Source organism: Bombus affinis, chromosome 8 (assembly GCF_024516045.1).
Source record: "Bombus affinis isolate iyBomAffi1 chromosome 8, iyBomAffi1.2, whole genome shotgun sequence".
NCBI classification, from domain to species: Eukaryota; Metazoa; Arthropoda; class Insecta; order Hymenoptera; family Apidae; genus Bombus; species Bombus affinis.
Window position 1 is genome coordinate 16,247,990 of NC_066351.1, and position 26,473 is coordinate 16,274,462.

General features: G+C 45.8%; 1 protein-coding gene across 1 annotated transcript; it reads right to left on the reverse strand.

Moving 5' to 3' along the window:
• Positions 1-1,938: 1,938 nt before the first annotated feature.
• Positions 1,939-24,586, reverse strand: LOC126919741 (facilitated trehalose transporter Tret1-like). Its single transcript, XM_050729304.1, has 7 exons — positions 24,402-24,586; positions 18,420-18,879; positions 7,888-8,077; positions 7,456-7,627; positions 7,098-7,370; positions 5,635-5,943; positions 1,939-3,313 (listed from the first exon to the last, which is right to left on the reverse strand). Exons 2-7 carry the CDS (start codon positions 18,655-18,657, stop codon positions 2,888-2,890), a joined length of 1,608 nt encoding a protein of 535 aa, XP_050585261.1. The 5' UTR covers positions 18,658-18,879; positions 24,402-24,586; the 3' UTR covers positions 1,939-2,887.
• Between the last annotated feature and the right edge of the window lie 1,887 nt (positions 24,587-26,473).

A 26,473-nucleotide genomic window follows, 5' to 3' on the forward strand; every position in this document is an offset into this window, starting at 1 on the left:
CTAAACTTGATTTCCTTTGTACCCTGATTATTCGTTTGAACGTTATCACATTCTCTCGTTGCTTCGCACACGATACTCCACGTGATCATCATACTCTATTTTAAAAATCTACTTTGCTGACAATCGCGTGGAAAATCGTTATCGCTCGATCTGTCTAATCGCTTCGAAGGCCTCGCGAACAATGCGCGTACTTTAATCATTTTTTTTTTTCCTCCGTGAACAGTACAATTTCCTCTAAACATGACGTTACTTAAATTAAAAAACAAAGATAATAACACGTTCTGCGAGCGCTTCTCTTCTCGATCCAAGTGGAAATTCCATACACCGGGTAATTCGAACGTCACTTGGCCGCGGTTCTTTTTTTCCTGCCATATTCTTTTGTTTCTTAATCGAGTTTTTAAATTACTTTTTACACGCGCGTACAATCGGGTCATCTTAAGCATATCTTAGGAAAAGTCTTATTGCTCTTTGAAATAGAGGAACATTTCAGGAATGATTCTACAACGTCTAGCTCCGTTTTCACGATCGGAACGAAGAACAAACGCATCGGAAGTCATTGTTGCGTACAGATTAAAATTAGTTTCTATCAATGACGACGATTTCGCATCCTCGAGAAGTTTACCATGGACGATATGTTTCGTCCCATACTCGGACGATTCTGACCTCGATGAAATCCGATCGAGGCGCTCGATTTTTCATCGCGATGAAAATGTACGCAACGACCGACTTCGATCGTCGATCGTTGTACACGCGGTCCGTTACTCATTCTCCCTTCGTTATTTTCAGTATCTTTCTTTTCCTTTGTTTCTATAACGCGCACGCATCGACGAATAACCGCGTTTCGTCTGCGCGAATACCTTGCCCCTATTACACATCGCGTTATGATGCCAATAATTTTTCCTCTCTTTTCATTTTTCGATCTTTCCGCGCGTATCGTTCGATAGGTGCATCGTGCTAGGCTCGACGAATCGTTTTCTATCTGAAAGATGCGTCAAGCTCGATTAACCGCTACTCGTCGATATGTCTCGTTTCTCCGACCGTATATCTTAAGTGTCGCGACCTTCTTAGAACAGTATATATTTGGTAAATCTTTAAGGCTATCGCGTAAATGCAAATACAATTGTCGTTCCTGATCGTTAAGAAAAAAAAAAAAAAGAAGAGTGTTGCGCACACGCGTATCGCCGATGCGTGAAGGATATCTCATCGAGGAAAATTCTTGCAATCCGAAATGAACGATTCAACGGAACCGGTGTTAATTGGAGTGAGGTATAAGTAAGTACATCCGTTGCTAGATCGCACGAACAACAGAAAACGAACTCTATCGATACTTGAATAGAAAAAGTTGCGTTACGACTTACGATAGAAAAAATTATTAATATCGCAGAAGGAATCCTCGCGAAATGCCGTTTATAACCAAGGAGAGAAATTCGTCGAAGAAAGAAACGAAATACTAAAGGAAGAATGATCTCTGAACGCCACCGCGCGAAAAAAAAGGAAGAAACAGGAAATGTGTGCGCTAGCGTTAAAACGTGTCATCGATTTCGCTCGGTTTTGCCCGCTGCTACGCAAACACGTTGTCGGTTGGTTTCTTGGTCACAGAAATTATGCATTGGCCTTCCTAAGAACGGGACGAGAGGTGTCCAAAGTATAGCGCGATAATTTCAAGAAATAATTTTCCGTAGAATAATCTTCTCTCGAGTTTCGTCGTTGTATTTAAAAGTCTACTCTTAATTACAAGAATAAAGATGACGAGAAACAAGCGGGAACGCGGGTCTCCACGAACATTCCAACAATCGCGTACAAAATAGGAATGTGCTCTCTCCCTATCTGATCGTCCATTACAATAAGATTCGTTTCTCTAATTAATCTCCTTACATCGTCCCTAAACGCAATTAACGCGTCCCGCTCGTGGAAACTTCACGACTCAGTGGTGAGTCATTTTCTTTTCTTTTTTTTTTTTTTTTTTTTCTTTCAGTTTTACTTCGCCTGACGCGCACGAGCACACCACTCGTCTCGGATAAAGATCGATCGTATTCGCGGAATTCCCGCGTACAAAACGATCGTCCAAGACTCTTTTTCTCGTCTCTCCGCCATCTTTTTCGCGATTCTACGGAACACCTACGCGATCGAAAACGGAATACATATCGGTGCGATCGTTTGACGGTCGGTGTAGCGGATCTCGTTCTCGCGTCTATACGTATCTAGCGGGGCGTTGAGTTATTAAATATTATGATACTTGGAAGGATGGGATAAAATCTTACGTACAAAGGAAACGACGCGTACGTTAAACGGCTAAGGCTTGTCAAAAAATAAATACATTCATTAACTACTATCGCGCGTACGAGGCGAGAAACGCGCAGTAGGCGAGTACCGTTCATTAGCTGAGCTGTTCGTTTTTTTCGTTCCTCGGAACATGGAAAAAGTAGACGTTATTCGTTCTATCGTATCGTATCGACATCTCTACCTTGTTTACGTATCGTTTGAACAGATTATAGAATGAAATAGGACACTCGTTCGAATCTCTGTCGCGTTTCCCTTGTCGTTCTTTACGATCGATAACAATTATATCGCATCGAATGCGCGCCGACGTCTTATCGCATACGCGTATACCTAAGACCTAAAAATCACAAGCGTTGTCGTTCCGGTCCGTTCCTACGATTCTAACGATAAAAAAGGACAACGGTATCCAATCGTCACGCGTCGCGAGCATGCAGAATCGCGATCCATGGTCTTTGGCAGTATAAAGGCGCGCTTAACGTATATACGTAGTATATAGAAATAGGAAGAGCAAGAACCGTTCGACGGATACGATTGGTCCGATACGCGAACGAAGGTGAAATCGAACCTCGAGATCGTTCTCGAGTCACCCGATACCGCAATACTGTTTTCACTTTTTACTCGAGCTTCCGAACTCGGGTATCTCCGAATGGTTGTTGCCGCCCAACACGTCTTGAATCTCTTGCAGACTCTTTCCCTTCGTCTCCGGTAGTATCAGCACCGTGAACAGCACGCTCACCACACAGAATACGGCAAAAATCCAGAACAAGGCGAATTGGCCGAATACATCCTGTAGATTGCTAGCGAACTTGGTGATGAAGAAAGAGACCAACCAGCACACGCACACGGTGATTCCGGAAGCCTTCGATTTCACGTTCGATGCGAACATCTCACCCATCACGGTCCACGGCAGAGGACCCCAGCCTATGCAATATACCGCGATGAAGATGACCAGCGACACGATAGGAAGCCACGATATGGCGCTAACGTCCGAATGTGAAACATCTTGCAGGTACATGTACAGACCCAGGGCGATCTAGAAATCAAACACACGTGGCTGTAAATAGGAAAATAAATTTGTTGGAACGACGCGAAGGTACGACGATGTTTTCCGAGATACGCGTGTCAAATTAGGTGCCGGGATATTTGGCAAGAAAGATACTCGGCGCGGCGATGATCCGCTCGCTTCGAATAAACTTCGACTGTAATTGTTTGGACGGCACGCGTCCGACGATGCTCGCAAGGCGGGAAAAACAATCGACGATCGGCCGATCGATGTATCAAAAGACTAGCGCTGTCGGTAATTAACCGCATTCCAGACGTTTCCGGACGCGTCTCGTGTCTCGATATACCTCGATCAACTTCTCTTTCTCGTCGTTTTCTCTTACCTTCGTCGTCCGTTCACCGTTATTACGAAATTCAGAAAACAGCGTTGCGGCTGGCGAAGCAACGATCGATCCAGCGTACGCGTGCACGTAACGAGGCATTGACATTGATCGCGGCCGCGGATCGGTGCAACAATCTACGGCTATGGATAATTAACTGCTCGACCTCACGATTCCAGATGCGTGAAGTCATCGGAACAACCGACGATTTCCGTGTCGACGCGTCGCTTCTTTCTGTTTACGGAAATTTTCTTGCAGGCACGCGTTGCGAACATTACGGTAAACGAGAAGTAAGCGTAATTTTATTAATTAATCAATTCGAACGATTAATACCTATATCCGTATAGTCCAAGGTTCGGCGAGTCGTCCGACGTTGGAAACGAACGTTCGTTCCGTTAAAAAAGAAGCGATCAAGGATTCATTGGCCGTGATAAATCAATAGGATGTCGAGAACGCGTAGAAGCGTGAGAAAAGCCTCGATAAACGCGCATGAAAAACCACTTGTACCGCGTTATAAAAAATTCAGTCGTGGATTCCAAAAATCCGGCGGACATTCATCGTCGAGAGCGATTTTGTTATTGGAGCGCGTCGAATATATTTTCGATGATAGAAGATAATCGAAAAGAGCTATTGCCTTTGTTTCGTATAAAAATTGGATGGAGAATCGAGCGACGAAGGTGGATCACTGGGGCGACCGGTGAAGAAAAGAGCGAACGAAGGTCGTGCGTTCGCGTTGCACCGTTGCGATGGAATGCGACGCGCATCAGAAGTACATCTACACGCGATCGCGAGGTTACATAAATCGATTTGAATAGGCGTCGCAAGGCCGCGATCGATTCGTTGCCGCTATTTTGCAATACCTGCGAAACGTACGCGATGGACAGTGGATCAAGGCCACGGAAAGGCGCATTCTCTCTCTCTCTCGCTTTTGTTTCGACGATTCCGAATTTTTCAAATCGTGATTCAAAACGATGGAGATCCGTAGATACGTTCTGGTTGTTTATGCAGTTTGTCGATGTTACTAATTAAGCGATAATGTAATTTTAAAGGAGCTGTCAATCTATCGTGGAAACAATGGGACTTGTCGTTGAGACGAGAGATAAGACTGATTAGATATGCCGTCTCTCTCGCGCGAAGAACAATAGTTTCGACTTGCCAGAGATGTAGATGGTCCGCGTGACATTGGAACTTTTCCAAACGAATCACGATCTTTGAACGTTTCGGAGTGAAATCGCTGTCAATCGTTGTCATCGTACCGGAGAAGTCGATGAAACGCCAGCCAAATTCTAACCGCGAATCTCCGCGGCATCGCTGATATTCCAGGTGGAATAGTGGGAACCACGGCGCAGGTACTTACGAAATACCGCGAAAATTGCACGTCACGTAACTCGATTAGGTAACTGATCGAAAAACGTGGTTATGTGACCGTCGAAACGCATCGTCACCGACGAGTTGTTTTATAATCGAGGTGGCCACGGAGCGAAAGCGTTATGCTGCCTGGAATGACGATCGATCGCGTTTCGTACGTTTTGAACGATCGCGGAATAATTTGTTCGCCATTAACCGATGCTTCCAAGCGTAAAAGTAGCCTTTACGAAATATCGTTACGACACCGGAGGGTACGAGACCTGGTTAGTGTCCGGAGAATCGTACGCTCTCGCTCGCAGCTGTCGTTTGATTCCACGTGCGCGCGTTATCGAGCACAATTGGTAGAAGCGTTGCAATTTTATATTTCCACGTCGCGAGGACTAACATCTCGATCGCCTTGTTTTCCGATAAACACGATTCACGCGGTAACATCATAAAGAGATACATCGATCAAGAAATTATGGCGAAAGCAATACGATAACGCGATAGCAAGGGACCGATAGTACGTTCTTCGTGCGGTAGAATCGTTACTTCCGTAGAGTAACTAGAACGTAACGCGATAAACTTAAACGATAAACATGGATTTTAGAAATATTTCACTTACCAAGGAGACAGTCTCGCCAACGCCGGAGGTAATGAGCAGCATTCTCCTACCAAGTCTGTCAACGATCACCGGCGTAACCCCGGAAGCAACCACCTGCACGCTACCGACGATCAGAGTCGATATGGAGTCAGGTAGCGCACTGTGCGCAGCCCCGAAGATGGATCCCATATAGAAGAGGACCACGTTGATGCCACTGCATTGTTGGAACGTCACGAGCAAGCACGTATATATCAAAGCTTTAAGGTTCGCCTTCACGTTGAATAAATCGCTGATTTTCGCTTCGGACTTGAACGCTTCGTCGATGGCAACCTAAATACCAAACAAACAGATTACGATCGACGATCTATTTATTCGAACCATATCGCTAACGCCAACGTTAGTTGCTTTTCGAAAATCGAAAAATCGAATCATCTTTCATCGATAAATCGAAGAAAAATTTGTATTCGGGGCTTGATAAACAAGTTGAGCGCAACTTGTCGCAACGAACGTGAAAAAGTTGAACGAAAACGATGGGAGAAGAGATCGAAGAAACGATGGATGACGTAAAAAAAATATCGGTTCGGCGACCTACCGATCGATTTAATCTATTATAAAATTCATCGAATTTTAATAACGCGGCCGCAAAGATCGAAAGATCGAACGTCGATAGGCGTAACGATCGCGTTGCTGCGGCACGTGACGCGTTAGTCAGCCGACTACGCGATAGGGCATACTCGGTAGCGTATAGAGGGGCACGTCGGAGGTTGCAAGAACGCTGTCATCATCGACGGATCAAGGAACGACCTTACCCCCGGCCTCGTTAAGCAAACGTTAGCCGAACGCCGCACCGATACCATGTTGCGGCGCTCGCTCGCGCTTTACCGCGCGATCGGTCTTATCGTGGCGCTCCTCTTATCGACTCTCGCTCTCCGCATCGATTTTTGGTAAAATTCCTGTATTTATGCGAGACCTTGTTATCAATCGTTCCGATTCTTATTCTTTCGTCGTATAAAACTCTGTTTATATTTATAGTTTGCTAGTTGCTCGTTGCTTCTATAAACGATACCGTTTATAACGTTGTTCATTCGTATCTATCGCTGCACTTTGCCGTTATGCACTTCGGTGTTGCATATCGCGTATCAACGTTCCTGCGTTATCGGCCCGTTCAATTCGGATTACGATTATTCCTAACGCAATCGTCTGGTTCCTTTAACGCGCCGGAAACGATCTCGAGGCCTCGTTCGATTTCGTCTCGCGTAACGACGGCCATCTTCGTCGGTGTTACGACATTCGGGCACGTGCTTCGTATGTACGAGCTTGTCTCGCGATCAACGTGACCTTTCCGACGCGTGCAGCCGGAAATTGTTCTAGTCTCAAAAGCACACGGAAATAGCGAGAACCTCGCGGAAATAGAATTCAACGGACGACGATCGTTTCTGAACTACTCTCGGGTCGTATCTTTTAATTATTTTTCCATTACATACCTGCATCTCGTCGGCTTCCTTTTGCACGCTAGCGGGAGACTTGCATCGTAACCAGGCCAAAGCATTTATCGCCTCTTGTCTCTTGCCGATCTTCAGCAAATGGTACGGCGATTCGGGCATCATGAAGAAACAAGCGACGAATATCACGGGTATAATGCCGCAGAGTATGGCAAACACCAGATACGAGACGAACGGCCCGATGCAGTACGCATACAGAAGACCGAAGCTGACGAACAGTTGCAAGAAGGATCCTAGAGCTCCTCTGACGGACGTCTACGTAATTGCAAACAGAACGGAATATCGATTAAACGCGTTATAACGAAGGACTCGGATTCGAACGAGCGGATGAGACGTTTACCTCGGCGATTTCGCCGCAGTACATAGGAACGACCGTGAAAGCGAACGACAAGGCCGAACCGAGAATTATTCGCGCGGCGTACAGTTGATAGACGACGGCAGCCGATGCGATTAGGATCCAACCGATCAGAAATGGTATCACACTGAGCAGCAGCGTCATCTTCCTACCGTATCTGCGAACCGATTAGATCAGATTAGACGAACCGTCTTGCGTTTACGTCTTGTATTTACAATGGTGTGTGAATTTCGTGCGTCGAGTGTCTATACGCGCGACAATTCTGGCGAAAGACGTTCGAAGCTCGTTCAGCCACGTGGTCAAGGCTTCGAGTTGAAAGCCTTGGCCAAGTTTAACGTTCTTTAGAACGTGCTAGGTCTGTCGATCAGTACACGCGATAATAGATAATACGATTGTTCCATAGAAATAGCTATATACTTTTCCGCTAAATATCCAGCTATGAAACTGCCAATCACCGCACCAACGGAGACCAACGAGCCGATCCAAGAGTTCTCATCCGGGGTGATTTTTCTGCCGAGAGGATTGTCATCCAAGCTACCCTGTAGCTTAGGTAATATCGGACTGGTCCATCCTAACAAAGCACCGGCTGCAACGCAGCACAAATTTGCTGAAATCATAACGTTCGTTGTTATTAATCTCTTCGTCCATCTGGTGCAACGGCCTCTGCGCAAGAAAATCACACGACATATTCGAAAACGGTATAGACGATTAGTTAGTCTAGTTTGACGCGATCCAAGATGTACGATCAACGAGGCTAAACGATAACGAACGATCTCCTTCGAGTATATATTTTCCACATGCGCGATAGTCACGGTTAAGTTACGTCTGTCGGCGGAACGACCGCTGGTCACGTTTGTCTCTCGCGTTTCTCGATTCCCGTCGCGATCCGTGCGCATAATCGGTGCGCGACATCGGAGACCAGAACGACCGATCTTCCGAATAGATTTACGTAAGGGAGAAAGGGACGGAGATGAGGCGATGCAAACGACTTTTCGTTTGATCGCGAACAATTTGCTAACGGCGGCATCGATAACGCGTTCAAAAAATATACGAACGACGGATAAACTCTGATCGGAGAATGTTTTCGTGCCCGCCCACTTCAAATTCACTTGGAATCGCTTGTTAAACGTCTTTTACAAAACGAGAAAAAAAAAAGATCGCTCTGTAGTTTGTCAACGCGAGACAAGAGGATAGCCGTTAAATCGATACGCGATAGCAAGGTGATTTTAACGCCGGATCCATCTATTACGTCAATTATCGTTCGTACTATCGCTTTCGATTATCTGCTCGTCTTCGACGCTTTCCGTGTCTGACCCTTCCACCCCATCGCCACCATCATCGCTCTCAGTTGTTTCTCTTCTCGTTATTTTCCTCGATCTTTTCCCAATCCCTCTTCTCTCCTCTGACGTTCGACGCGAGAAGTTCGATCGTTGATACGCGAAATCGAATATCTCTGATCGTACAACGGTCGATCACTGGAGTAGCGAACCGATAAGAAAGAATCGAATCGCGAACGCGGGTGCATTTTGCGCCTGACTCTCTGTCCTCGTTGCAAAGATGATATCATCGAGGATAACATAAATCAGGAATGTTTTGTCACGTTATGCGCGTTCGAAAGCGTCCGATGTCTAACGCAATAGTAAACTTTACTACTTACGTACACGGCCTAGCTTAAACCTACGCTTATTGACGTAATTAGAACGTTTGATTCGTCCGCTATGGGATCTTGGTACTTTCGAAGATAAAGCTTTAAGTCTTCGATAAGACAATTGGACGCTCTTGTTAGCGAATAACAGCGAGCATTTTCATAGCCAAAATGTAATGCGACAGCTTGTATCTTGCCGCCTGCTGTTCCGCCGAAACGCGGTTACGAGGATCGGTAGTTCGAGGTTTCGCACGATCGGTAATTTCAAAGACAACGCTCGAGAATCTCGGCACACCTGTCCATATAAAGATACGAGAACCTGACGTTCAGTGGAGCACGGTGTTCTTGAATCGAAGAAATTAGATGGAATCGAACGAGACTACGGTAAAGCAGGTTGATTAATCGAATTAGACTGGTTAAGGTAATCGGCGGATGAATAGTTTAAGTCTTTATCCAGCGAAACGCTCCGAAGCTGCTGTAAAATCTCGATTAAGCGGGACTGGTCGATTATGTTAAAAGGAATCCAAGGTAGCAAAAGACTGTCGTCGAAACGACGCGGATACTCTGCGCGTTATCGCGCGTAATTGAAATGGACATCGAACGTTAGAATGTCGGAACGTCGGAATATCGCCGGTAAAACGAAACAAGATAACTTTTTCTAGGAAATCGAGGAAAATGTCAAACTAGACAGAGTTACGCGTTTACGTTCGAATTTACGTAACGAAAGGGGTGGATAGAAGTGGAAAATAAGCTACGGGTAGCGTAATAAACTTTCGAACGGCATGGTATTGCGAAGTGGCGATCGAAGGTAAGGAACGAAGGAGTCCGAGTACGCGACGAAACGACGCGTTAAACGTTGTAGCCGAGAGCAATGCAACAGGTTTACATAATCGCCGCGGAATCGCTCTTATATCATCCGATCGCGTGCGACATTGCAACGCGAAATAAAAATAACCAGGCGTGTTCCTCGCGGCGAACGGTCGCGTTGGTCGTCGCGTGAAAAATCTCTCGTCGGGATATCGATATCGGACATCGTCAACTTGTTTGTTCGCTACTAGGTCTGCATTCTTGGATCTCTAATAATCAAAAAACGAGATAATCGATGTTTGCGTTCTTCTTGCGTAAAGTATCCGCCGTTCTTCTGTCAAAGCATCGAAGATATCGTTGTTTATTCGAAAACGCGTGGAAGGAAAGGACACGACTCGAACACGATCGATTGTTCGAAGGGGATAAACGTGGAAAGGAAGAAAGCGTCGTCGATCAGCGAATTACCGCGATCTCGTTGATCGTCGTAAATCGTTTTAGACATCGTGTAAACGAATCGATTAATTTCTTCCGTTCTACGGCCGCGAGAAGACAAAGATACTTCACCGTTGAAACGTTTAATTACCATAATATCGCGAGCGGAGACGATATTCTGCCGGAAGCGGCGTTCGGATCGACGGGGATTATCGTATCAACGAGTCCGTCGAATCTCATATTTTAATAAAAATAATTAACGGTACGATCGGATATTCTGCGACGCGTTTCCTTCGTCGATATTCGTCGTAAAAGGAAAGCGAAAAGAAATTCGATTCTTTCGATCGATCGCGAACAAATTTATCGATTACTTGATTTGAACAGATGTCTGGCCAATTGGCCTGCCTGCCAATTACCATTGCCATCCGCGACGAAACAACTTGTTCTATCGACTTCTTTAAACGACGATGACTTAATCGAAACGCTCTGTCAAACATTTCGATCGTCATTGAAAGGTGAAAAAATAGTTTTCGTCGGCGATTACGAAAGAGAAAGAAATCGATTCGTTTGTTTTCGATCGTCGCGATTCGCCGTCTATCGTAGTTCGTCTATTTCCCTCGAATCTGAATTTTTCAACCGATAAACTTGACAGAAACGATATCATCTATGTACATAATGGTGACAAGCTGTTATTAATGTGGTAAATCTTTCGTTTGTTGCTACGTGATAAATCTGCGCTCTGGCAAACATAGATATCGATTCAGATACTCGTATATAGACACAATCATGTTCCACCACTGTATACGTTAAATTGATACAGTGCCACAGATTATAGTAAATTGTCGCGCACTTGAAAATCTTTATCGTTCTTCCCTAATCGCTATATCGTACGAATGATTCGCGACTGGCAATTCGAAATGGCTGAATTTCGATTTCCCATGGTTTTTTCGTTTCTCGTCTCTCGACTCTTCGATCGAACCGAAATGACGTCGACGATACGTCGCGAGCCATTTATCGTCGCTCTTCTTGTCCAGGGACAAGAAGGCCGCTATCAGCGACAGCGAAGAAACGATGGTCGTTGGTGCGCGATTTATCGATAACGAAGCTCCTAGGGGCGACTAGAAACTACGTCGTTGTAAATTTATGCGATTAGACAAGAGCGGAGTCGTGATTACCGTTGAATGGCAAAACAGTAGCCAGCGCTAAAGAAAAACAGAAGCGGAAGGGGTGTTGGAACATAGGAAATTTTCAAGTCGATAAGAATTCTCATGAACTTGAGAACGTTGCGTTATCAAGTTGTACGATATGCTTCGATCGAGTATTCGACGACGAAAGAAACCGTTTTTTTCCTTGCTTCGAAGAGGGTTGGAAATACCTATGCGTCGAGTTGTCACGCGTATCAATTACAGCTAGATAATACGTAAGTTAACTTTGTCAACTCCTATGTCGTAAAAAAAGATAAAATAATGGCGGTTATTAGTCGGAACGATAGCGGTAACGTCACCGCTACTCCAACAAACTCTCTATCACGAAACTTGCAAATTCAGCGATGTTTTTACTGTTTCTTCGCTTCATTTTGCATATGCAATTAAGCGTGTTTACAAATTGCGCAAACGCGTATTTCCATTCATTTTTCCGCGATAAAATTCTAGAACCTTCGAGGGATTTTTTTCGGATTCGAAGCTCTTAGTCGTCTAAACAGAGATGGTATTAATTAAACAGCCGTGAAGCTAACGTTTTCAAACATTCGCCAACGCATCGTCGGCTTGAAACGCCACGCACAATTCACATCGCGAATAACTCGGTGGGTGTCGATCGACGAATCATCCGGCTTCCATCGTGGCACGGTCGCAGGAAACGGAATTTTCGTTCTTCGCCCGATACTCTCTCCCTCCCTGTGATGCCCTATTACCTTCGTAATTCTATGTATACGTTAATTTTTTACTCCTAGATTACTAGGACGAAGCGAACGCGAATAAATATCGTACGTCTCGCGTGAAAATCGGATTACCGTTGGCGATAATAATTATTATAACAGTTGTTGCTATAGAAAGTTCTGAACGTCGATCGCGGAAAAACAGGAAATCGTCTCGATAGCGGCATTAGAAAGTTGATCGTTTCTCGGGTGAGAGTCTCTGATTGTCGCGTATTTTTAATTAAAAAAACAGTCGCGATAATGAACGGGTAGAAAGCAAGAAAGTACGGAGCAGTGATCGTAACCAACCGGTACCTTTAATAACGACGAGACGGAACGCGGTAAACTCTCATTCGTGAATAAGCAAGATCGTCGAATAAATGGAAAATACGAGCAATTTAAATTGCCAATCGTTCGTCAAAGATATTTACGAATAAGCGAAAGTTACGAGAAATTGCTTAGGCGCCACGTTGTTTCCATATCGTTGGAATACGTCATCGATGGGCGGATCCGTGTAGACTCGGCGTTTTCGCGCAACTGGATTAAAACGCGAAACGCGAGATTATCGTAGATTTATCGTCGTCGGCCTTATTATTCGATTCTTTTCGTTCTTCGATCTTGCGCGATCTTTTCCCTACGAAAATAGCACGGGAAAACGTAAATATTTTTGTTCGCGGAGGCTCGATCGGACTAGTGCGAATTCAACGCACTATCGATATGGTATCGAACGATGTCTGACCAGCCTCCCTCGACGCGGTGCTCTTTCGTCGCGATAACGCGCGAATCTTTCGCAAATTATCTAAATCCACTACGATATTGACTTTTCACCTTTCGCCGACGTTCGTCTTCATCCTCGCTCGCGATTAAACAGATAACGCTATCGATGAATTTACACGAAGATTCGAGGGCAAAATCGGAATTCCGTTTATTCTCGTTTATTATTTATACCGCGCGATAGAGGATAACCGCGATCGACGAGGCTCAAGATCGAAGATCAAGCGAAAACTACTATCTAGTGGCTACATTGGATTTATCGTGTTATCAGTTCCAGGTAATAACGAGAGAATCACGACTACCAGAAATATAGTTATCGTAGCTGTGTTTTTTCGTTCGAAAAGTATTATTCGTTGAAATTTCGCCGGAGCTCGAAGTCCAGCTCGACCTATTATTCGAATCGGTACGATATCTTTGCGTAGCATCGATGCGTTTTAAGATTGCAATTGTATTTTAAGGCGATATATGGCAATTGGACGAACGGCGTATGTTTGCGAACGGAACGTCTCGTTCGATGGATCGTTCGACGATCTCGACGTACGGTGTCGACACTCGATCGAGAAAACGTTCGTAGCGTGGAGCTGTTCCGTTTTCCGATGAACATTCGTGATCTTTGACACTAAGAAGATGTCGCTACTCGAATGTTTAACAATAACGAGAGATGAGAATTTATAAGGTAAGGAGGAAATTGTTGGAATACACGTGGCACGATACACCATACGATTCTGATCGAGTAAGATTTGTCACGTCGAACGGACAATTGGCATCGTCGAGGGAGCAAGCTTCAAGTCGCGTGACACAGACGGGTAAAGTAGGTAAATACCGTATCGAAAGTGACCGGGCGTACGATTCCACGATGCGTTGTCCTTTGCAAGCTTTTTTTCGCGATTCCTTCGACCGAAACTGCGCACGATTTCCGTAAAGTTAACGATTCGAACGCGGCAAATTTGGGAAATATGGGGCGAATCGAAGCCGATCCGGAGAACTTGGACAAACTCGCCAGAGTTTACAGATCGATCCTCCGAACGAAGCTCGATGCAACTTCGATGCAAGTTCTATTCGGTAGCGATGATTTGCCGCTTTTGTTGCAACCTTCGAGAAATAGTAAATCGTAATTATTCGTAACGCTCTAGAGATAATCGATCTCTATTTTTTCGAACGCTAATAAGGGTGAACTAGCAGACTATGTATACCAATAAGCAGAATCGTATTTATTACGATGAACGATTACGCAAGCAAGTACGCTTTTTTAACCAGACCACTATCTGTCTATAATTACGTCTTTATCGAGCCAACCGACACTATCGTTATTTTTAACGAATCGTCGCGGTAGCTCGTCGTACATCTGGCATCGATCCTGTACGATCGACCGGTAGTTACTAGTTGGACAAAGCGCAAATACCGTAGTCGACCGATCGATTTTTTGTTTTCGCGCTCTCAACTAATCTTCGATAATCAATGCATTATCTTGAAATCCGTTATGTAAAACTCTCCGTTCGGATAAGATAAAAGCACGTGGGCAGGGACGAGGAAAAAGGTTTTTAGAGCTTAGCCGTCGCGATCGAACGATTTTATTCGACGCGAAAAATCGTTTCGCTCGATGCAGAGACGCGACCATCGCGCCGGACAAATTTTCCGAGCGCATACATCGGCGCGTAAATCTTTGCAGAAGTCGGTAAAAATTACTTTAACGATCGCCTCGTCTTTCGCGCGGATTACGAAATGAAATTTAACGACTTGGTCGAAACGAACGAAGGACGCGCGTCTCGTTTCCTCGAGATAAACGCGAGCCACGACCGTCGACCACGCCGCAGGAGAGTCTCGACTTCTCGAATTTTCCACGGTTTTGCCGCAACGCGTGCCCGTTACGACGATGCGTAAAGCGAGAAGAACGAACGGTTTTTCTCAACACGTTGTAAGACTTACGTCTCTACCTATGTAGAAGGAAAATGGATAAACTCGCTCGCGGATGATCAAAATCGGACAATGCGAGCGGACAAACCTTCGTAGGTCAATATCCACGCGTGGAAAACGGCCGTTCGTCACCGTTTAAATCCAGTTTTAACTGAAAAGTTTCCAGCGATATTCGAGCGGGCAAAGATTTACGTGGAAATTTATCTTTGAAATATTCGGGACGTTTGACTCTTATACGCGAACGAGATAGTCGATACGTATGGTATAGGAGGGGGCGAACCTTTTACGAGATTTATATCGGTAGTACGATCGACGCGAGGGAACGTGATCGAGAATACGGTCGAACGAAATGCGAAGAGTGTCGCGTGCAGGACAATGGGTTTACGTGGGAGCAACAGTCGCGAGGAGAGGTTCGTGTCCTCGAACGGCAGCGAATATCAAACGATTCGCATCCGGCGTCCGTCCAAATTGAATCACGCCCGGTGAAGATTTCAATCAACTCGAACTACATCCTCGTTAGTCACAACATCGTAACAATTCGGTCATCCGACACGTAAAACCTCGAAACAAATCGCGCCGTCTCGAAACGTTTAGCCTCTTTCGTCCGATACTTTTGTCCGTGATTTTTCGAGCTTTCTCAAACGCGAGAAGAGCTTTGTCCGAGATAGCTACCGTCGTTCCAACGGTATTACACGCCCTAACGCGATCTCTCGTCTTTGACAAATTTGCGGCGAAAATCGTTCGAAAATTACGTGGAAAGAAACTTTAAGCTCTCCGCGTAACTCTAACTCGCGATTACTCTAGATTCGGCTTTCCGTTGCGATCGTTTCGAGCTCTCGACAACTTTGCAGGTTCGATCGCGAGACGAAACCGAACGTTGCACCAGTTACATATTCGTTTCCTTGAGAGAAGAATCCGTTCGAGATACGAACGCCAAATCGCGCGTGTATATTCGTCGACTTGACGCGCGAATCGATACTGCGCGTTTCTCTTCCACTTTGTTCCAACTTTGAACCAGCGCCGACTTTGCCGCGTTCCCTCTCTTTCTTCCAGTTTCGTTTCTTTCGTTTATCGCGCCACGCTATTTCCTTCGCGCCTGTCACCTACGAGAACCGCGTTAAAGATAAACGGCGTTATTTTCAGTCACGGCATACCGATTTTCTTCCTTGACACTCGTACGGTCCTATTCGACGTCTTGTTTTCTCGATCTGTTCTCTTTTTCTTTTTTCTTTCTTTTTCGTCGCATAAGCGATTACATTTCGATATATTTAGAAAGTCTCTAAATATACCGAGAGAAAGGCGAGGAGGAACGCGAAAGAGAAACGAAAAACTATGGATACTAATAGTTGTTATTTCTCGTTCGAGTCTCCATCGTCGAACGTTTGTCCGACTTTACATCGCTCGTTACGAGAGGCGGGTGGAATTCGTCGATTCAAAGTGCAATGAAAGAAGGAGGGCGTGTAGGATGAATCACGGGAATGGAGATTATTTCGAGCGAACGTTTTCCGCTCGAACGCACGAAAACGGTACGATATTCGTTGGACAGCGTGCACTATCCGAATACGTATGTCCACGATGAGTTTATAGAAACGCGAGAAATGATCCGTGAAACGCGTGGATGCCACCGTTATCTCATTTTCAACGGTCCGATCCACGTAACTCGACGGCGAAATCTATTGCTCGCTAAAGCATCGACCATGCGATTTAGAGAGAATCTTTACCGCCGCCTACGCGCGTCATCGCAGTCGGCGAGAAAACGAAGCGTTGGGAAATCGATATTTTACTTTATAATTACGTATAGCTCGATGGCGACTCGGATCGTAGCGGCAAACGTTTAAACAAATATCGCCGATCGTTGATAAACGCGAACTCGCAGAGTCTCTTAATACTCTCGTAAATTTGGACTCTTGTCCAACGATGTACGCGTCGTTTCAAACGGAAGCAAAATTGATATTTCCTTAGCTATCTGGTATAACGTACACCGGATTATTTGATACGAGCTTCTTCCAAAGGAATGGAACTCTAGAATTTTCAATTCTCAACGTTTGCGGCGTGCGTGCGGTAAAGTATCGTTCGTTTTAATGGAGAAAAATTCGACGAGTAACCGTCCTCTAGACTCCACTCTTTAATAGCTACCACGGCGGTAACGATAATACGAATCTTTCAAAAAGACACACACGCACGCGAGGAAGAACATATCCGTAGCATGACGTCGCGTGTTCTTGCGACAAAGTTGGCGCGCACGCGTTTCCAGCCAATATCGCTTTAAAACGCACGCGACCAGCGAAAACGCGCTCTCGTCCGATCGTCTGTTTACATCGCTTCCTTGTTTTGCGCACGAACACGTAAATTTACTTTTGTTTGTCCGCCGATATGCATAATGCGCTATACTTTGCGCGATCGTTTTGCTCGAACGTCAGCGATTAAGTAAGAAAATCGTTCGCTCGTTACGCTGTTATTTCGTTTCGGCTATTCGAGAATTACGGCAATCGCGATTATCGAGCGAGCAATCGAGAATCGTTTAGATAACGTTTTTGTCACCTGTACGTGAAATATTTCCAAAGAAAATTTCGTCCGTTTCGATATTCTTCCTCGCGCGTAATACCGTGTGTCACCGTGGTATCGCGGTATAGCATGGTAATAAGTCAATTAGGATTCAATTCGGACGTTCGACGTTACGACGGTGAAACGCTCGGGAACGAGCTAGATAACGACTAATTTCATAAAGTAACCGTCGCTTCGATTCTACCGAACGAAGATCGCGATTCTTCCTCTTCTTGACATCGCCACGAATCACCGCGAAACTTTTGTTCCTCTCGAAAGCGTTGTACGATCAAAGGCGGATCGATTAACAGTTAACAGAGAGTTACACGTAGAATCGATTTTTCATAGCAGTTCGTTAGTGGAATCGATGTCCGTTGAATTTATCTAATCCGTATCTTGGAAATCTTACGTCGTACAGGTATTATCGACGTTCGACGGACTCGTTGGTTCGGTAAATTTCTCTCCGTGACGTCGAATTTACCGAATAAACTTTTCCACGAGTACGTAAAATTCTACTGAACGACACGATACGATACGTTACCTCGCCGCTTTCAAACTTTAAACCGTAAATAGCGCGTTTCGTTGGTTGAAAAATTCGAGCGACCTTTGAAAATATCGAGCTTTCGCGATGCTCGCATCAGATAATTACAGATAATCGTTAAGCCGCCTATCGATAAAAGGTTTCACAAACGCGTTCCATCGAACGATTTTCGAAAGAGAATTCGACGATCCCTTAACGGTGGCGCGTCGTGCGAAAACGAAACGCTCGCCAACGGAAAACGTGGCCAACGACACGCGGCTCCGGGGTCGCTAAACTCGAGCCGACGGTCGGCTTCTTGGTCGATCGGATGCGACGATTCCCCGATAATCCCGAGAGAGTGCCGCGTTTAGCCATTGAGAAAAAGGGTTGAAACTTACCGGCTGCAGCGGCCAGGTATTGAAGCAACGTGGAGCCCTTCTCCGTCATTTCTGCGGCAGGACACTGGTCGTGGTCACCGATCGTACGATACTTGGGTAAGCTACCACCAAACTTTATGGGATATTTTCCAGGGGTGGGTGAATAGTACACCGCCGAAGTGCAACTCGTTGGTACAGGGCTATAGGCATACTCTTTATAGCGCCCCTCTATTTCCTCCTGGACGTGGGTGGGGGCCATTTCTCTCTCCTTTTCCGTTTCTCCCTCTCTCCTTGCGCGTCGCTTCAGCCCGTTACTGTCTCTCTCGCGTACACGGCTCCGTTCGATAAGCCCCGCTCCACCTCCTCTCCCTTCCCTCGTGCTTCCTCCTTCCTGCGAAACGAGCTTCGTCGGTTCGTCCTACTCTCGCACGCTTCTCGATTCTCCCTCCAGCTAGCGACGACCAGCAGTCTCCTTCTCCGGCTGAAATTGCAACAAACCGTATACCGTGAGTTTTCGACCCTGCGGCCAGCTACGGATCGTGCCAAGGTCGCGCGATCATCGATCGATACGGTCGACCGACGGGGTTGAAACGCCAACGGGCGCCAAGCGGCGCCGATCGTTTCTTTTTTTCACCGCCACGGACGGTCGTGCTGCCATTCGCGCGATTATCAAGCGCGTTAAACAGCCTGTACGAGAGTCTATGGTTCTGGATCGGACGATTACTTCATCCACGTTTCCCGTTTCCGAGCTTTCAAGCTCGTAAAGCCGCGTGCTTTCAACGTTAACGTTAGCGTCGCGAGACGCAAGGTCAGTGTCGAGCAACCTGCGATGGCCCGACACGATTCGTTTCCCGCCCGACCGAATTAACGATCGTCCTACGCGTTGTCGCTTACGTTCCATCGCCTCGTCGATCGTTACGTTATATTATATAATTATAATTACGGAACATTTTTTTTCTTCGCGCTCGTTATCGTCTACGAACGTCGAGCGTATCTCGTCGATCTACGCAGCTGTTCGAGAGAAATTTTATCATTGGGAAGAAACCAGCTCGCTCGCGTAAGAAAAAGAGCCGAGATTGAGCGTGTTTTTCGATCGTTCGATATAAAATCGCGAGATATAAAGGCGAGAAAATCATTTTCGTTTCGCTCTTTCGCAGGATAGCCCACCGATCTTCGGTTTTCCTAAGTGTCCTGTATCTTCGTGTCTTTCTTTACCATTTCGATAGAAATTTTTGTAAGCAAATCTAAAAAAATGTTCCGATAGACGCGTAAAAAAGAAGTGCCGTCATCGAGAAATCTTCGCTCGTCCTTCTCTGTATATCGCTGTCCGACGATCGCGATTGTTCTCCGTATCTGCATTATCTAACGTATCGCATTTTTCTTCGGGTTTCGAAACGTCGTGTCGCGATCGAACGAATATGTCTGTGGCGTAATGGCCGCGAATTAAGTCGGTGAGAAGCGGCGGTTAAAAAGACTTTACCCTTCGCCTGTTACGCGCCCTTAGCATCGGCGCAAAAAATCAATACCAAATCGGACTGGTCGCGCTACTGGCGTGCACGTGTACCACGGCAGCTGCACTCGTGCGAAAGGGTTGGACGCGAAGGGTGCTAACGGGGATGGAAATGCGAATGCCTGTCACGAACAGAAGGAGACGATCGAATTCGAGTCGCGCTGCTGCCTGTACGCTAACGTACAAACGCGAATAGAAGCACGTTGAACGATCGTCTTTACGTACGAGTATTAAATAAATAACCGCGCGTTCCTTCATATCGTTTATACGATCTTTCGACGTCGATGACCACAATTTGAGTTACGTCAATGATCGCAATTCGCGGGATATCGAACTCTATTTTGTCTTTGACCGACGTTTACACTCGCCGACGAACAAGCCGAGTTCGAGACGGCCGCGTGTCTTTGCTACTTTTGCGCCCTACGCGTCTATCCACGCGCGTTTGAGTTTCATTCATACTCGCAATGATCGTTCCGCTCGTCGATTTTCATTCATGCGCTGCGCCAACACTCTGCGGCGTACTGCGGCGATTTCCCTAGTACGCCAAGCACGTTACATTCGTCTCGCGTACGAGCTTTTCTCGTACTCGTGCCGGTCGTTACGATCGCTCCACGAGATCGAAGGAAAATCGAGGCGAGATGCCGTGCGTTACCGCGTGCAACGCTCGCGGTGTAAGGTTTGAAAAAAAAAAGAAAGCGTACAGAACGGCGTTCTGACGATAGTTCGTTTTAAAAACGAGGCGAGTTCCATCCGATCGATAAAGATAAAGAAGGAAAGTCGCGATCAAACGAGCAGGGTCTCCTGTGCTCGTGCGTTCGGAACCTGGGGCCGAGTTAATTGATTTCTAGAATCTCGGGATTACCGAAGGTTGCATCGATCAAAGCTCTCGCAACGAGAAGGATGTTGCAAGAGCCGGAAGCGTTTTTTCGTTAAAAATCCGCTCCGTTAGTTCCTATCCCGACAAAGAGTCGAGAGAAACGAAGATTTTATTATAAAATCTGAAGCAAGTTCTCTAAAAGAAGAAAAAGCTTTTAATAGATTCGTGAAAAGTTGGACGAATAGATCGCGTGTTTTTCACGAATCTTCCTTTACCCGTATCTCGTAGAATCCAAACAGAAACTCGTTCCATTCTTTAAATATCGCCACTAGTGCTTTGTCGCGTATTACGCGTAGCCTGAAAATTTTGTAAAATTGTTCATACATACGTACACATACGTATTGATAAATGTTTAGAATATAAGCGCGGAACACGTAACATACGTAACGTTGTACGTTACACGCAGAACGTAACGATAAGGAGTACGCGAAACGCGTGTCCTCTTCGTTCGAATGCCGGCGCGCGACTGCCGCAATTCGGAAATCCCCTCCAATTCGACGCCTCTAAGCAGACGCGTCGCTGCGTTCTCGGTTTTCGCGTCGTTCAATCAATTTTCAGTTACGCGAAATCGTATTAAGCAACGACATCGACGTTGATACCATCTGCTCGTTAAATAAACATTCTACCGGTATTTGCAACGCATATGGAATGCCAAAACGTTACATAATTTATTTCTTTTTCTTAATCATTTTTTAGACGACGATGTCTTAATTACGCGATAATCGGACGAAGAAACAACACTGGCATAACGTACAACTACAACGACACTTGGAGCGTCGGTAGTAAAATCGAGTATCGTATATTTACACGACAGGCGCGTCTCTCGAAGAAAAGGTACGTAGCGGTACTCGACGGCAAACTCTCCAACGGTTTCTGTCCCGTGGCTCGCTACGAAAAGACCCCATCCAAACGGACGAATAGTCTTTTTCTTAACAGTCCCTATGCGTACCAGTCACCTACTACGGGAAGAAACTGGAAATCTTAGGTACTAGCAACTTTCTCTCGAGGGGTGGTCAGCGTCCCTTTTCAACCACCGACTCAAAACTTAGCCAAGTAACAGCAACGTCCGTTTCCCTCGCTATCCGAACCAACGCTTTCCTCAACGAATCCGATGATTTCGTATCCTTAGACACACCCGATCATAGTTTTCCTAAGCAGCATCATCGCGACGGAAAGCGAGCGGTGCGACGCTGTCCGAATCGTTCGTTGCTAGTTGGCCGTAATAACCGATCCGAGTCGAACTCGTAACCGCGAACCGATAATAGTAATCGCGCGTTCTGCGCACGAGTGTATACCGAGAATATATGTTAATAAATATTTATCGTTAAACATATTCGAGCTATTCTTCCGCACCTATCACGCCCATCGTCTCTGGTAGATACGCGATTAGATCGTTTGTTTTCATTCTTTTCCGTTTTCTCATTTCTTATACGCCTACTCGCGATACGTATAACGCTTCGCGAGCAAACATAACTGTAATAACATCGATGGTGTTTACAAGAATACGGGTGACGCGTTTCGTACAAGTATTTTCGATATCGATCGATCTCTATCTCGGGGAGTGTTCCTGTCCTTTCGCGTGTATTTGTTTAAATACCTTCAACGACAAACGTTTTTCGACTCGCGATACTACTTTTAATTCAAAATATTCGTTCAAAGATAATTCAACGTCGATTATCGAACGTTATCAAAGTGCTGCGAGTGCTCGAAAAAGAGCAATTAAAAGCTCTTGGTTAATTTCCAAATCTCCGCTATCGTTTCCACCACTTCTACCATCCGCGGTATCTATCTCGTTCCAAGAAGTTTTTTCAGCGTTACGCGACTACCATCGCGATACCACTTAAATGGAAATGCAAAAGAAAATCGCGAATTATGTTCGAGAGATTATCTACAACTCGAGAACCACTTATTTGTCACGGCCATTATCTGCTACCGAAAAAATGTTATCGGCCGATAAGATGGAGAGTAAACCGCGTACGAGAAGCCGCGTGAAAGAAGAATTCGTGGGTGGAATATTTGGTCAACGTTTGATGACGAAATCGGGCCCCTGCTCCACCCTCGAATTCGCGTACGCGAATCGTTAGCTCGGATCGATGAATCGCGTATCCTACGACCGGAATGACTGCCGAAACTTGCATCGTCCACTCTCGCGGATAGAGGTGAAAAAAAAAAAAAAAGTAACGATTTGTTGGCGGAAAGTTGCACCAATGACTGCGCTAATGGCAAAAAACCCGATATGTTCTATTTTTTCTCGACCCCGTATTTCCTATCTTCTTTCGTTTATTTGCAGCCGATATTGAACCGTTTCGCGAAGATGAAGCTTCCACGGAAGGTAATCGAGGATCACTTTTTACGAATTTGGTTATCTACCATCGTACGTGTTCGAGTACTTATTTAGCCTTAAAACACAAGCGTGTCGTTAAATACGCGTATTACCGACCGATCAAAGATTCGTTCGTTGCCGTTGCTGTAGATCGAATTCGAGGCTCGAAGCAACGAAGGGAAATCTTTGACTCTTGATTTTCATTCGACTCGGCGAACGTCGTCGACGGTTCGTACGTCGAAATCGGCGGATCGTTGGGTGACGCAAACTTCTAGACATAGGTGCGGTATTGTTGAAAAAGCGAACAGCGACTCTGGCAATTCTACGACCACGTTGATCAAAGTAAGAGGTAATCGCGCCGACGCCAGGGACGAGGCACGTCGTCGATCCTTGATCGTCGTACCGCGCGATCTATTTCGTTCGGTAGTCGTTACGTTATCGGAAACTACGTGACTAATTACGAATCGATTCGAGGAAGACGATGCCCGAAGCCGATCGGTGCCATAATTCCGACGTTTCGCGATCCGCTACGTTTCCGTTGGTTTATCGTTCGTGCCTTTCGTTTGTATAGGTGTGTCGATAGTAGGCGGTACGATCGAACGACGATATAGACACGCGGGGAAAAGAAAGAAGTAATTACTCCGAGTAATCGGCATGTATGTTCGCAGGGTTCAACGGTTGCGATTCTCTTTACAAACGATCGCGGGTTTCTACGAATATCAGGCACTGCTCGGAAATGAGATTCTCGTACGGTGGAATAAAATCGAGAACGTCGATTATACGTCGATCTGAAACTCACTTGGACACGGAGGAACGCAAAGCAACAAGTTTTCCCTCAAAGTCCTCGTACCGACGATCGTCGAATCGCCAGAACCTTTGTTTCGCAACCTTTTGTCGCTCGATCGTGAACTCTCGGAGAATGCGACGGGTAAAAACGTCCTTCGAGGATCGTTCGTGCTCGATTTCGGGGACGCCGATGGGATTAGAGTTATCGGTTCCGGTAGATTTCCCGGCGACTGGAAAGTCCATCTTTCGTTGGATCCAGGCTCGTCCAGAAATCGATAAATCTTCCACCTTCGAGTCTCCCACCGTCGCTACGTATTTCTACGTGGAGAGAAGAAACATAACGCGGCGATAGTCGTGGATGATGGACTCGATCTGGTCGCCCGTCGGCCAAGAACGATCTCCACCGAAATTCGGGAAAAGAATTCGGGAAAGGAAGATACGACGCGAGAAAAGGAGGGACGCGAGTCCAGCGCGAAACGAGAGAAAACGAAAGAGCTATCCACTTACCGGCAAGCTGCGCGCACTTTGTCAAAATGATATTTTCTTTAAGAAACACCTGTAATATAACCACTCGATAATCGTTATATAACGAACTCGAACCGTTCTTTATCCGAGAATGTGTACCATCGGACACACACACACGGATAAACGTGAAAGTGCTTTAGTATGCGCCCGTTTCTCCGCTCAAGAGTCCGCGGATAATAGCCGTCTCTGTGGTTGACCCTCGATAACGCGACGATCACCGCTTCGACTGAGCGTAGATCGAGAATTAAACGCTAATTAACGTCTCGTCGTTCGGCTAATCCGCCCCACTCAAAAAGGTAAATATGGCACGAAGACGGTTTCGACGGTCTAAAATAGGACAGGATGATCCATTTGGCGAGATCGCTTCTTGCGTCATGTATTTTTAATTACGCATGCACGAAGAAATTTCGATACACAACAGAAGCGGAATACATACCGGCGTTGAATCTCGTGACACGGCGCGTCTTCTCTCGTTGCAATCGGTATTTTACGTATGCGCGTCGAGAGACGCAATCCTTGAAACATCGGTAGAATTTCGTTTTGCAATTCGTTTAAACGGTATCGCGCGTGTCGCAGCAGAAGCTTATTTGTAGCTGTATTATTTAAAAAGAAAAAAGAAGGGAACGAAGGATAGATCGAACGTGTTTTCTTTGATAAAAATAAAGTCTAGTTATCGCCTGCGCGTATCCCACGCAGCTTCCTCTCTGCAACGTCGTAAATTCGTCGTGAAATTCGACGCCGTACAACGACCATTTAATCCACGTGCGATCGCCGATATCTTGCCTCGCACTGTATCGTCGATATTCAACCATTTTCGTCATTGTCATCTTAAAGTATAACAGAATCGCGAGGAAACGTAATCTTATCGATAATTGCATCGAGTTTCGACCTCGATCCAAAACCAATTTCGGCGAAGGAGTAAACGAACGAGCGTACGAAACGGCTGGCAGATTGTAATCATCTCGAATCGAAATCATTAAACGCGAACCACGCGTGTTGACGCGAATCCTGTCGATCAACAACAACTAGGAAAACAAAATCGTCGTATCGATCGTGGTAGATGAATCGGGCGTTTTGTTTTGAAATTAATCGATTAATTCGTGTCGACCACTCGTAACGAGCGATTTTCGACGAGGCATTTTAATCAAATTCACGCGATATCGTTGTTTAAATTTGTAAAACGACTCGCGCTACGAATTTCTTTGTACAAATAAGCGAGATAACATTGTCCGCGGATAAAATCGGTTGCGTACGATCGATCGCGTCGATCGTATCATCAACGTGTCAACGACGAAGACGATGCATAATCGAGCTTCGACGAAGACCGTCGTTCGTTCTACGTGATTCGCTTCATCGCGACAACTGCGAGTTTCCTTCAAACGCAAACCTATCGCGCGAATCTACGGCTTATCTGCGCTAAAGTCGTCGAATACCCGTCCAATATCATAATTTCGTTGAAACACGTGGTTCTTTAAAACTTCGACGATATTAGATTTGGAATAGGTTTTGCTAGGTTTCGGAATACGTTCGAGCGTTTCGATAGCCATATAACGCGAACTTGAAACAAAAAGGATCGAACTCGGTGGCAATTATATAATCCGATCTACGGATCGAGAAACGTTGAAAACTGTAGGAAAAGGCGGGCGCTTACGAACATCGATCGATACGCGAACCTTGCCCCGTAATCGGCCAAGTTACGCGAATGGTAAAAGCGACGCGACGCGACGCCGATGAATCGTCCGTCGCCGACTTGCCGTACTCCGTTTACTCTTCGTCCTTGCTCGTGACGTCGCTAGAGTCCCTCGTACGACGATCGATCGGCTATATTCAGCCGCTAAACGATTTAAGAAATTTTTCCTATCGTTCGACGAGAGACTCGTGCCAGGGATTACGTTGGCCAGCCAAGTGCCGACAAGCTCGCACGATCGCGAAACGATAAACGCAGATTCGACGATACGTCGATCCGTCGAACGTCGAACGTCGAAATTCGAGTCGATTTCTTGCGTTTCTTTAACGTCGACAGCGTCTGGTTCATCGATTAACGTTGCCGAACG

Coding starts and splice junctions, on each gene's coding strand:
- LOC126919741 (XM_050729304.1), bottom strand. CDS start 18,657: ATGGCCCCCACCCACGTCCAGGAGGAAATAGAGGGGCGCTATAAAGAG. Junction 8,078..18,419: donor ATACCTGGCCGCTGCAGCCG/GTAAGTTTCAAC, acceptor TTATGATTTCAG/CAAATTTGTGCTGCGTTGCA. Junction 5,944..7,097: donor AGGAAGCCGACGAGATGCAG/GTATGTAATGGA, acceptor TTTGGTATTTAG/GTTGCCATCGACGAAGCGTT.